At 43.3% G+C, this 12,577-nt stretch overlaps 1 protein-coding gene across 1 annotated transcript in view; it reads right to left on the reverse strand.

The window, feature by feature from the left end:
* Positions 1 to 5,159, reverse strand: part of Nct (Nicastrin) — a 38,650-nt gene extending 33,491 nt beyond the window's left edge. Inside the window, exons 1-6 of the mRNA XM_065447629.2 lie at positions 5,006 to 5,159; positions 4,591 to 4,704; positions 4,268 to 4,391; positions 4,042 to 4,163; positions 3,655 to 3,803; positions 88 to 235 (exon numbers count right to left, since the gene is read on the reverse strand). Coding sequence (XP_065303701.1) covers positions 88 to 235; positions 3,655 to 3,803; positions 4,042 to 4,163; positions 4,268 to 4,391; positions 4,591 to 4,704; positions 5,006 to 5,105 — 757 coding nt within the window. The 5' untranslated portion in view covers positions 5,106 to 5,159. The remainder of the gene's footprint in view (positions 1 to 87; positions 236 to 3,654; positions 3,804 to 4,041; positions 4,164 to 4,267; positions 4,392 to 4,590; positions 4,705 to 5,005) is intronic.
* Positions 5,160 to 12,577: the final 7,418 nt, after the last annotated feature.

Genomic DNA, 12,577 nt, shown 5'->3' on the forward strand with positions numbered 1-12,577 from the left:
GCAGCAGTCGGAAAGTCGAAGGAAGAGCAAAGAAAGAGTCACTTTAAAAAAGCCAGGATAACCATCCTAACGAAGACAGCCACTCACAAGGGTTCATGGTCACCAAGTTCTCACTCCGTCTAATGCAGGTGACACTGTCTTTGGCTGCGCTCATCCTACTTCTAAGCTGGGCTGCACACAGGGGCCACTTGCGCTCATGCGTGCCTTTCGCGGGCAGGTTGTAGCTATTGAAACACTGGAAGAAACGCATACAAAGGATTACCATCGGCATCATGAAATGTCACATCACTATGCCCACTAGCAGGATCGGTGTACTACCGGTGTCAATGTTTTCGGGAACACAAACCTTTTTCAAGAAATGAAACAAATGCTGAACTAAAGTTCCAAGTTTAGCTACGAACCTCCCAAGCAACATCAACTTTTGGCCCTGATGTGAACCGTGGCGGATTGCACTACACAATATGAATAGAGCGGCTAGTTGGAGAAGGTGTTTTGTCACTCAAGCGCACAGTAAGCAAATAAACCCCTAAAAGGCCTCCTTTCAAGGAAGTCGCCAATTAGGTTGAAGCAAACAATGTCAGGATTTTACAGGCAGATAAGGGCAGCGGATTTGTAGTGCTGCCAAAAGGAGTGTTTCATGACAAGATACTTAAAGCTGTTGAAAAGAACTTCAAGTGCATTTCATTTGTTCTTGGAAGTTTAGACATATGGATAATTTTGGTTATATAGTAGGAAAGTGAATAATGTTTTCTTGAAGTGACCTAAAGAAGAACCGCGCTTGACATCTAGTGGGAGGCTGTTCCAAATAGATAATGCTGTGAAATAATCAGACTGTTTTTCATGACAATAAGAAATTGTTGTTAGCTGCAAATCTTGTGCAGCTTAAGTTAACCAAAATAACCTCAGAAAATATATTTATTGGGGGAGGATGCCATGTTATTTTAAACAAAATTACAGCTAACTTATATTTAACTAGATTATTCACTGAAAGTATTCTGTGGTTGCGAAGCATATCAGAAGCACTGCAATAGAATGAGCTGAATGATAATATCCGGATGGCCTGATTCTGTAAATGCTGTAGTGGCGCTATATGTGTTACCCCACCTAATACAAAAATTAAGATGGCTGTGAATAAAATAATAATACAAGGTTAGCAATGTTGGTTTGCTAAAATAATACCTAACTTTAAGTGAAATTCAAATACTGGGAGCAAGTTTGCGCTTCACATAGGCAATATGCCATGTAAATTTTAAATTTGAGTCTAGAATTATACCAAGAAATGAGCATTCATTAACTGCACTGATGACAAGAGAGTTTAGGCTGACAGTGGGACTGAATTCTGGTGTCCTATGATTCGAATGAAAAAGCATAAAGGGCGTTGTGGTAGGATTCATTCTTAGCAAGTTAAGGTGGCACCACGTTAAAATATTTTTCAGTTCAGTGTTTAGCTTAGTAGTCAGAGAAGTCAGTGAATGATCGGCTGCAAGTAATGTGGTGTCGTCAGTGTAAAGGAAGGCCTCAGTTTCTGATAAACAAATGGGTAAATCATTTATATAAAGCAGGAATAGTAGTGGGCCAAGTATAGACCCCTGCGGGGACCCCTTTATTAGTTATTCTAAAATTAGAAAGTGAGGAAATAAAATACATAGCCTGTTGTCTATCTGTTAGGTAACTTCTTTATAAGTGCTAATGCTGGGCCATTGATGCCTACTGCCCGTAGGTTAACAAGTAAGATGATGTGGTTTATGGAATCAAATGGTTTGGATATATTGATAAAAATTGATCCTGCATAGAAAGCAGTATCTATAGCACTTTCTATTTTATCCGTGAAATACAGTATAGCACAACCAGTCGAGACACCTACCCTTAAGCCAAGTTGATTTGGCAAAAAAATTCTAAATTTAGAGAAGTATTTTGTTAAGCACTTTTCAATACATTTTTCAATAACCACGCTACGGAAAGGAAGAATAGCAATAGGGCTATAATTAGAAATGTAAGAGTGGTCACCCTTTTTAAATAATGGAATAATTTGTGCTTTTTTTTTCAGTTGACTTGGAAATATTTCAACCTTAAAGAAGAAATTCATAACATGAGATAACGGGTGGGTGATAAGATGAGCTACTAATTTAATATTAATGGAACTGATTTCGTCCAGACCTCCTCCTGTAACCTTTATATCACGTACGACATTGATTAGTTCATCTGGGCCAGTTGGAAATGAGTACAACGATTGTAAGCATAGCTGAAATGATTGTTGAGTCTCATTGGTATGATTAAAGGCATGGTGACAGAAAAACTCATGAAATGCGTTTGCGATGTCTAATGGTTTTTTATACATAGCATCTGATGAATGAAGCTTACTTATTGGTTTATCCCGACTGGGTCGGTTCAAGAAGAAATTTATCATTTTCCACTGTCGTCTTGAATATGTGCCGGCTTTGGCTATTCCGAATTTGCAATAATTTCTTTTGGCTATCTGTTGAATGAAGTAGGCAGACAAAAATTATAAAATTCTTTTGCTAAGTTTTTCTTTAATTCATTGCTGAAAAAAGGTTTTCTTTTGCTGAATGTGCTTTACCAGCTCTGTTGGAATGGCATGGTGCGCAATCATTCCAATGAAGTGACCGGTATAACAAAGGATTTTGGAGGTCCCAAGCACTTCGTTGTAAAGGCATTTGACTATACATGGGAAAGAAGAAATAGTTTTTCTCGACAACCACTACACCGATATTGATGAGGTTTGTTGCATTTAAAAAGAAAGGTTAAAATGTAGTAGCGGTAGCAAGTAAAGTTTTGTTACATGCCATCAACACTTTTGAGAAAAATTCTTGAAACATGCAAAATTTAAAAATAAACTCAAGTAAAACAACTCTAACTCTCAGCAATAAGAAACATTACCACACTTCTGTAAAGTACACGTAATAATACATATTATACTAATTTGTGAATAGGACTTTTGCAAAATCCTTTGGAACACTGTAACAATTTTATGTAAGCTGTCAATTCATATAGCAAATTTGTCTGCTTTAGATGCTATTACAGATACAGTTTACAAAACTGCAGTATCTGTTTTTGATTAAGAGTTATGGATTTGTAAACCTTGCGCTTCAGCATTTTTAAACTTACAAATTTTCAGAAAGTTTGCTTAAAAATTCCAGGCCCTAAATCGACAGTCTGCTTCCTAGAGTCACTAGAATTGAACTTTTCCTGTCAAATGCAACGAGCTTAATTCAAATTGGTTTGGTAGTTTTCCTATAAAGGCATTTCTGCATTTTCCATGTCTCTGAATAGGGCAGTCGGATTTGGTCCCAAGCTAGAGCTAATAGTAAAAGTTCTCAGGAGCCCGACCGTAAGAACATACATGTCCCTGCCTTCTGTATTTCTCTCAGAAGCTTTGGCTGCTCAGTCTCCTGCACTAGAGCATGTACTGTGGCTTCTCCAGAGATTTCACGTTATTGTGAAGTTGAGTAACGACGAAGTGAGTAGTACAGAAAATGTTTTGATACAAAAGCAACAAAAGCAGTGGTGTAGTGCTGACCATGTCAACAAATCAAGCTCAACATAAAGACCATAAAGATACTAAGACATCTGTGCGTCAAGCTTTCCGAACACAAGATATGCAGCAGAAACCTTAGTGGAACAGCAAACACTCACCTTATTAACGATAATGTCAATACTTGTCTCATTATCAACCAAGAAGATTGGAAAGTTCCAGCGAGTGAAAAACATGTCTGTACCCGGATTCTTGGCATTCCAGGAAACCTTTTTACAACCAGAGTACTGGTTGTGGTCACTGTACAGGCCTGAAATACAGCACTACGTTAGGTGGTTGCCATACACAAGAACATCTCGGCCAAACAAGCTTTGTTGCAAGTACAAAGACCTAGACTGTAGCTTAGGCTGTCAATCTATGACTATACACTTACCTACAGTCAGGCACAGACAAAGTAGTGAGCTTGGATAACACCAAGCTACTGCAAAGCTAGCATAAGAGCAATATAACAGGCATGCATATTACTAAAAAGCGTACAATAAGCTTACCGAAGCCATCATTTGGACATGTGCTGTCTGGCGAAAAGCCTTCTTCTGGGAGGTCTTGCCTACTCCGTAGCACAATCACACCGGTAACCCGACCAGAGTCTTGGAGCTTTGTCATGTTACCCCTGAAAAAAAGAAAACGTAAATTGTGTGGTACATCTTACCTTACGGAGGTGGCCCCGAACACTACACTGAGTACACACAGCAAATGAAAATTGACGCAACTTACATGTTGAAGAAATCCGAGCGGAGAGCAGCAATGTATTTGACGCCGCTGTCATCATCAAGAATAAACTGTACATCCTCTTCGGCCGACACAACGTGAATTACGCCAACATTCCCACTCCTCTCAGCTGCAGAGGATAAAGAACCGGGAAGAAGTAGATGAAACGAAAGTAGACGTTAGATAACGTTCGTTATCGCGGGCGATGCGCACGAATCGTAGGCGTATCCGCAAACTACGACACACAGCTGAGCAAAGCGAGCGTCAAACTTGCTTAATTGAGAACAATGTCCGATGTTACAGTGCAAATCAATGAAAAGTTTGCTTACACGAACATCCGAATTCGTGTGTCCCGTTAAGTCTTCGGAAACAGTAGAATTCGGCCTGGATATGTTGATATATCTTCAGGCTCGTCCTATCCGGCAAAACTTGATCAATGATGGCTGAAACAAGACAACAAAACGCATAAAAATGATGAAAATTTTAAAGGCAATAGCTTAGTCTCTTCTGTATAAGTCCCAGTGAGCGCTGTCGAAGACAGCTCATCGCTCAATCGTCACATGAAACATATAAAAAGAGTATTGACAAGAGTACGATCGGCAGCGCCAAGTCATGCCGCGAACGAAGGCTGCTCGTTTCTGAGGGTTCCCGTTTCATCCAGCGATGACCCAAAGCACGGTTTTGTGCTTCTCAAATGCATTAATAACTCGGCAAGCACATCAGTAGTATAAAACGTGTACTCACATACAAATAAAACTTGTATTAGAAATATTCTTATCCGATATGACAGCGCCATATTTTGGCAGCAGCGCCGTCTGGCGATTCTGAGCGGAAACGACGACATGCACGAATGCTTAGCCCACGACCTACTTGAACTCCAGACCTGCACAGATATCCGGCTTCTATGGGAGCAGCTTGCGCCCACTTTCGTTCAACCGACTGCCGTAGGTGGCGCTTTTATAACCTGTTCGTCTGCTACGCGGTGGGCGGTTGTGCGGCGTTGTAAGTAGTACTGCAGCTGTTGTGTTACGACGAACTGCTTCTCTAGTTGACGATTTTTGCTAACACAGTGACAGAGATGTCACAAGGCTTTGATCGGTCACTTGGGTCCAAAAGTTGACTCCCCGAACCTAAAAAAGGTCGGAGCGTGTAGTCCGCTGCTCTCTAAAATAGCGTTAAATAGTCGCTCCTATTGCCTTTTTCAAGAAGATTATTATAAATCACATTGTGTATAGAGTTCGCAAAGTACACAACAGTTTTATTCTGCACGTTGTAAAATTCGCTTCTGCGCTCTTTAGAAACTTGAAACCACCGTAATGTTCGACGACAGAATGATTACCACTCATTTTAACTCTTAGAAGTTCTCCGTGAATGCGTCGTGAGTTCAAAAAGTGAATTACGCACACAGCTTCACTGCGTACGTATCTTCAGCACCACCGTTATGCTGCCGCCGTACTACGCGGAAAAGCTAGCTTTACAGTTTGAAAAGAGTTCCGTGACACGATTTTTAAGGCCTGCACTGCAGCACGTTTTAAAGCACTGGGATCGCTTAATTTTTTGCAAGCTTTCTACTGAGCTAGACATCCAACGATATTAAAAACAAGATATGCTCACCTTCCCTTGAAACAGAATCGATCAGACTATTGCACATATCGGGTGGAGGACTTACTAGTGAATACTTTTACTATACTTTTACCAGATCATCTTCCTTTCACTACGGCACACAGTAGTAAATCCTAATGTCATCTACGACATTAGGCTGTCTGTAATCAACTAAAGAAAGCTAGATTATCCTATGAATCTTTTTAAACATTTTTTCCAGTCTCTTAAGGAGGCTAGGAAAGGGAAATTTATGCCGTTGATCTAGCATTGCAGCGGCCACCTATGCTCGTTATTTACATTTCTTGCACCGCTCATCCTCTTCTAGTTTCGCTATTCAAACGCAAAGCATTCGCAAATATGTCTTATTTTGTATATTTGTGAATTTATTCATTTACCGCCAAAACAAGCGCTTTGTGCCTGCCGAAATGGCAAGACCAGCGCTGAACAGATCGCAGAAGCAGACGACAGCGAACAGGTTATGACTAGCGCCACTCTGCTCGTACGTTCTTTCCCTAGCGGCAAAGGGGCGAACTAGACCAGGCGTGCTGGAGGGGGGAGATCTGTGCAGGTCTGTAGTTCAGTAGGTCGTGGCTTAGCCAGATAGGCAGCAAAAGCAAAACCACTCATAAAATACTAAATAGAGTCAAAATTTATTATAAATGTAGATTTTTTTCAACAGTTTTGAGATCATTTACAATTAATTTTTATGTTTTGCATAGAGCACTTCGTGTTTCGCTTTCTAAAAAACAAAGTACGATCATCAGCCGCGCTTTTCAAGTGCGCCGTGGCCGGCGTGTTGGGCTGAAGGTACTTCAATGTGCCCAACTTCTTGCGCTTCTGATGTTGTGCAGCTCCAACGTTAGTTAAAACGCTTAAAATACATGACGACGACTATACCTGAAATGAAAACACAACATACGGCATCAACGTAGGCGGTCCCCGAGGTATGCCAACTTCAAGAACTGAAGCCACGCACGTGTCTCTTTCTGGGCTGTCAATGTATCAGGCCCATACCTTTGTCGCTCAGAACATCCTCGAGTCCTGACAATCTGACAGGGTGCGGAGCAGAAAGCGTGGGTCGTCGTGGTGGTATCAGCAGGGTGTCAGCATCAGCAGGGAGAAGGAGGTGCTCGACTGACTCATCACACTCGCATGAAAGAGAGAAAGAAAGCAAGAAGAGGAAAGGTAGGGAGGCCAACCAGACAAGCGCCCGGTTTGCCACTTATACACAGACTGGAGATATGGCAAAGCTTACAGAAACGAAATCATTTCAATTAGAAAAGAACAAGCCATTGCGAACGTTGCATCACAGCGGGAGAGGCTTTGTGGCAGCTGCAGCGTCACGGAACGGTGGAGAATTCTATCCATATTATACTTCTTTATGTCAGCTATCTTATATTTGTTGATTAACTTCGAAAGTTCTGCCAGTTTTATTCTAGCTGTAGGGTTAGAGGCTTTCACACATTGGCGTTTCATAATCAGATCTTTCGTCTCCTGCGATGGCTTACCGGCATCCTGTCTAACGAAGCTACCACCGACTTCTATTGCACACTCCTTAATGATGCCCATAAATTGTCATTCATTGCTCCAACACTACGGTCCTCTTCCTGAGTTAAAGCCGAATACCCTGTTCTGTAGCTTGATCCGCAATTCCTCTATTTTCCCTCTTACCGCTAATTCATTGATCGGCTTCTTATGTACCAGGTTCTTTCGTTCCCTTCTCAAGTCTAGGCTAATTCGAGTTCTTACCATCCTATAACCAATGCAGCGCACCTTGCCGAGCACGTCCGCATATTGTATGATGCCAGGGTTAGCGCAGAGTATAAGGTCTATTTCATTTCTAGTCTCGCCATTCGGGCTCCTCTACGTTCCCCTTTCGGCTATCCCGTTTGCGGAAGAAGGTATTCATTATCCGCATATTCTTCTGTTCTGCAAACTATACTAATAACTCTCCCCTGCTATTCCTAGAGCCTATGCCATATTCCCCCACTGACTTGTCTCCAGCCTGCTTCTTGCCTCCCCTGGTATTGAAGTCGCCCATTAGTATAGTGTATTTTGTTTTGACCTTACCCATCACCGATTCCAAGTCTTCACAGAAGCTTTCGACTTCCTGGTCATCATGACTGTATGTAGGCGCGTAGACCTGTAGGACCTTCAATTTGTACATCTTATTAAGTTTCACAACAAGACCTGCCACCCTCTCGTTAATGCTATAGAAATCCTGTATGTTACCAGCCATATCCTTATTAATCAGGAATCCGACTCCTAGTTCTCGTCTCTCCGCTAAGCATCGGTAGCACAGGACGTTCCCGCTTTTTAGCACTGTATATGCTTCATTTGTCCTCCTAACCTCACTGAGCCCTATTATATCCCATTTCATTCTCGCTAATTGCTCCAATAGCACTGCTAGACTCGCCTCACTAGATAACGTTCTAGCGTTAAACGTTGCCAGGTTCAGATTCCAATGGCGGCCTGTCCGGATCCAGAGATTCTTAGCACCCTCTGCTGCGTCACAAATATGACCGCCACCGTGGTCAGTTGCTTCACAGCTGCGAGGGACTGAGGGCCGGGGTTTGATCGTTGTATTCATATAGGAGGTTGTGGCCAAGTACTGCACCAGGGTGGTCAATCCTGCTCTGTGGACGGAGTGCGTTACCGGTTCTGGTGACCGGGATCCGGCCGCACTCCAGGCCTTGTTTATGCAATTTCATCAACACGCGGATTCTTTTTTTTTTGTAATCCGGGGGAAAATTGCACGGCACCGGGATTCGAGCCATGGTTCTCTTGCACGCGAGGCAGATGCTCTACCTCTACGCCATCACTGCGGGTCGCTGCTTGCGGATAAAACAGTCGTTGGTCTGTGTGGGCATGCCGCCACCATACGCTCTTTGCAACAAGAGAAAACTAGTTTGTCTAAAAGCCAAATCACACAGCTTGGACATATATACGATGCTTGGAATGGTGACGTGCACTAAGGCTATGCGATGTGGGGATGCGCGATTCTCACGCGGCCCCTGATATGTTGTTTTCCCCCGCATGTCCCGCGTCTCCCGTAATCCGGCTTCTCAGCGTAGCTTGGTGCCGGCGGCAGTCGGTCTGGTTGCAGCGCACTACGAGAGATGGCGCGGATGAATGGTTGGATGTAAAGTCCCTTGATGATTTGAAAGTAGCGACACTCTTTGAACTCTGCCGCCGCCGCGCGACCTCCTCGCCTCCTCCTCGCCCCTTGTGCGTTCCCCCCGCGGTAACCAATTTTGCCCCCGTTTTTCTGCACGACGATTGGTCTCCCTGCCGTTGCCCTTGGAAACGCGCGGATCTTGAGTTTTTCTTGTGTTTTTCTTTTTCGTTCGCGCCATTTTCCTCCTCAGCACGGCTGGCTCGGCGCTTTAGCTCGGCGTAGCGAACGTTGTACGCCGTGTTTCCTGCTATATGTGCTAGCGCTATGCCGGGCTGTTGCGCATATAACTGCAGCAAGAAGCCTGAAGATGGTTATGCCGTTTTTATGATACCACAAGGAAAGCGTGACGGCTTGCGCAGGAAGCAGTGGCTGCATGACAATGGCCGAAAGAACTTTGTTCCGACAAAGAACAGCGTTGTTTGCGAGCTGAGGCGTCTTTCTTATAGCTCGTAGCAAAGCATCCCGTAATGCTGCATTTTTTTTTCATTCTTCCGCTCACCACGCCCACCACGCTCACCACGCTCATAAACGCTCACCAGCGTTTGTGTTGCGGTTGTCCTCAGTATGCTTAAAATTCCCCTCACACGTCGCGAACTGTTATTCACTCGGAAGTGCAGCCTTATAGATTGTGCTTTGCGCCCTGAAAAAATTAGGGGCAAATATACCCGTGTTATTGCAGGTGATGAGCGTTAGCTAGTCAACATTGAGTTTTTTTGAAGTTTTAAGGCGAAAGCCTTGAGATCTCCGTTTCAAGGTCGCCTTGTAAACTGGAGGTATCACGTGACCCAAGGAAGGCCAGAGGTGACCCAAATCATGTCCGCGCCTGCATAAGAGAATGATTGCCCAAGTTAATTAATGAATCATTAGTGATTGACATAAAATGGATTAGGGAGGATGAATGATTAGCGTGTATTAAAGATTAAGGTGTATTAGAGTGCCTAAGAAGGATTTAGATGCTTGAATAAGGATTAAGGTGGGTGGAGGAGGATTAAGGCCGATTAATGTGGATTAAGGTGAATTATGGTTGCTAAAGGAGAATTAAGACCGATTAAGGTGGATTAGGGACCATAGAGCTGGATTAGGTTTAATAGAGGTGGATTAGGGTGTATTAAGGTAGATTGGGACTATTAAGCAGGATTAAGGTGGATTATGGAGGATTAAGGCGGATTATAATGGATCGCGGTTGATAAAGGAGGATTAAGAACGTATATGGTAGGTAAGGTGCATTAGGGGCGATGTAGATTGATTAGGTTGTATTAAGGTGGATTGGGAGTATTAAGCTGGATTAAGGTGGATGAAGGAGCATTAAGGTGGATTAGGGTGGACTAAGGTGAATAAGGGTTCATTGAGTATTAAGCCCGATTAGTCTACCATAATCCCCCTAATGTACATTAATTCACCGAATCCACATTCATCGACCTTAATCCTCCTTCATTCACTTTAATCCACCATAATCCACGAGAGTCCGCCTTAATGAACCCTAATCCAACGTCATCGACCTTAATCTGCTCTAACTCTCCTTAATGCACTTTAATCCTCCTTAACCAACGCTACTACTTCCTCATCCACTTTAATCCACCCTAATCCGCAATAATCGTCCTTAATTCACCTTAATCCACATTCATCTAGTTTAGTCCACCCTTATCCTCCTTCATTCACTTTAATTCACTTTAGCCCACGATAATCCTCCTTAATGCACCTTAATCCTTCCTAATCCATCCTCATCCTTCTTCATGCACTTTAATCCACCCTAATCCACTATAATCATCCTTAATGCACCTCAACACATCTTCAACCACCCCAACTCACCTTCATCGAACTTAATCCAACCTTGTCCTCCTTTATGCACCGTAATCCACTTTCATCAACTTTAATCCACCTTAACCCTCCTTAATACACCCGAATTCATCTTAATCCAATCCTAATCAATCATTACTTTGCTAATCATTAATCATCTCCTATGCGCGGCTGCACATGCTTTGGCTCGCTTCCCGCCTTCCTTCGGTCACGTGATATTTTCTGTAGCCCACAACGGGACCTTGATACAGAGGTCTAAGGCTTTCGCTTAATAAGCCACACACAAAGGGATGTGTCACAAGCAATACTATATCAGACGCACGAAATAAAGCATCTCATCATGCGGCAGAAAAATTGTCTGGAGTATAGAACTCGCCTCAAAAGCTCCTTTTACATCGGTATACCCCGTTCATACGGCTTTAGGAAAAAACCAACCTCGTCATAAATGTTGCCTCTAGCATTATCGATGCTGCTGTTAGCATTTCTCAAAATTTTCAACCCCACTGGGGCGCGCAACTGGCCCAAAATAACACGCCTCCATAGAATCCTGCGGCCCGTCCGCGGTAGCCAAGGAGGAATAGCGTGCCGTGCGCAGCCGGCGGGCGAGGAGAATCGAGGAGGAAAGCGCCGTGAGGAGGAGAGTGTCGCTACTTTCAAACATCAAGGGGCTTTAGTTGGATGGATGTTATGAGCGGCCCCTTTGGAATGAGGCGGTGGGTTGTGCCACTAATCTCTTGCTATTATACTGTCTAATGTCCTACCTAGATTAAAAAAGAAAGGAAAAAAAACCCGCCGTGGTGTTAGGCTGCTGAGCACGAGGTCGCGGGATCGAATCCCGGCCGCGGCGGCCGCATTTCGATGGGGGCGAAATGCGAAAACACCCGTGTACTTAGATTTAGGTGCACGTTAAAGAACCCCAGGTGGTCAAAATTTCCGAAGTCCTCCACTACGGCGTGCCTCATAATCAGAAAGTGGTTTTGGCACGTAAAACCCCATAATTTAAAAGGAAAAAAAACACACGATGAATTCCCACAACCAAATTTTCTGAACCCCTATTGTGAACTTTGTTTTTGTACGTCTCCGTTTTTTGTTGTATCCCTACTTTTTTTCCACCAATCTTCCAATCGCCTCCTACTAATCTCTATTGCCGACATTTTTACTTTCCCCCTGCTCTCGCTGAACCCAAGGGTTTCAAGGAGGCCAGTGGTGCCTAAGTCGACCGCTGGGCGGATATCTTCGCATTCTAATAAAATATGCTCCATCGTTTCCCTGGCTTCACCGCAGCAACACATGCTTCTGGTTCATTCTTATATTTCGCTTTATAGGTGCGTGTTCTAAGGCACGCTTATGTCGCTTCGAAAAGTAACGAGCTTCCCTTTGAGTTAGCATAAGTTGTTTCTTTCCTGATGTCATTTTTTTCTTTATTAGTTACTCATGCCTAGTTTCTTTTCCATTGCCGCCACTCATGAGATTATTTCAGCCTCTCTGACTTTCCGCTTGACATTCTTTGTTGCTGTCTTGCTGTGTTGTTCCCCCTAAAGGCCGTATAGTTGCTGGCATGCTTGCTAGTTATTTTCCTCCACTGTGAATCAATGTTTTTCCTGCACAAGTACCTCAACACTCTCCCAGTTCATTTACTTTCTTACATATTCCTCGGTCGTTTTCCATAATCAGTTTTACTGTGAGCTTCTCTCACTCCAAAACTTGTACAGCCCATATCACCCTGCTTCATTTGTAGT

Source organism: Dermacentor albipictus, chromosome 4, assembly GCF_038994185.2.
Source record: "Dermacentor albipictus isolate Rhodes 1998 colony chromosome 4, USDA_Dalb.pri_finalv2, whole genome shotgun sequence".
NCBI classification, from domain to species: domain Eukaryota; kingdom Metazoa; phylum Arthropoda; class Arachnida; order Ixodida; family Ixodidae; genus Dermacentor; species Dermacentor albipictus.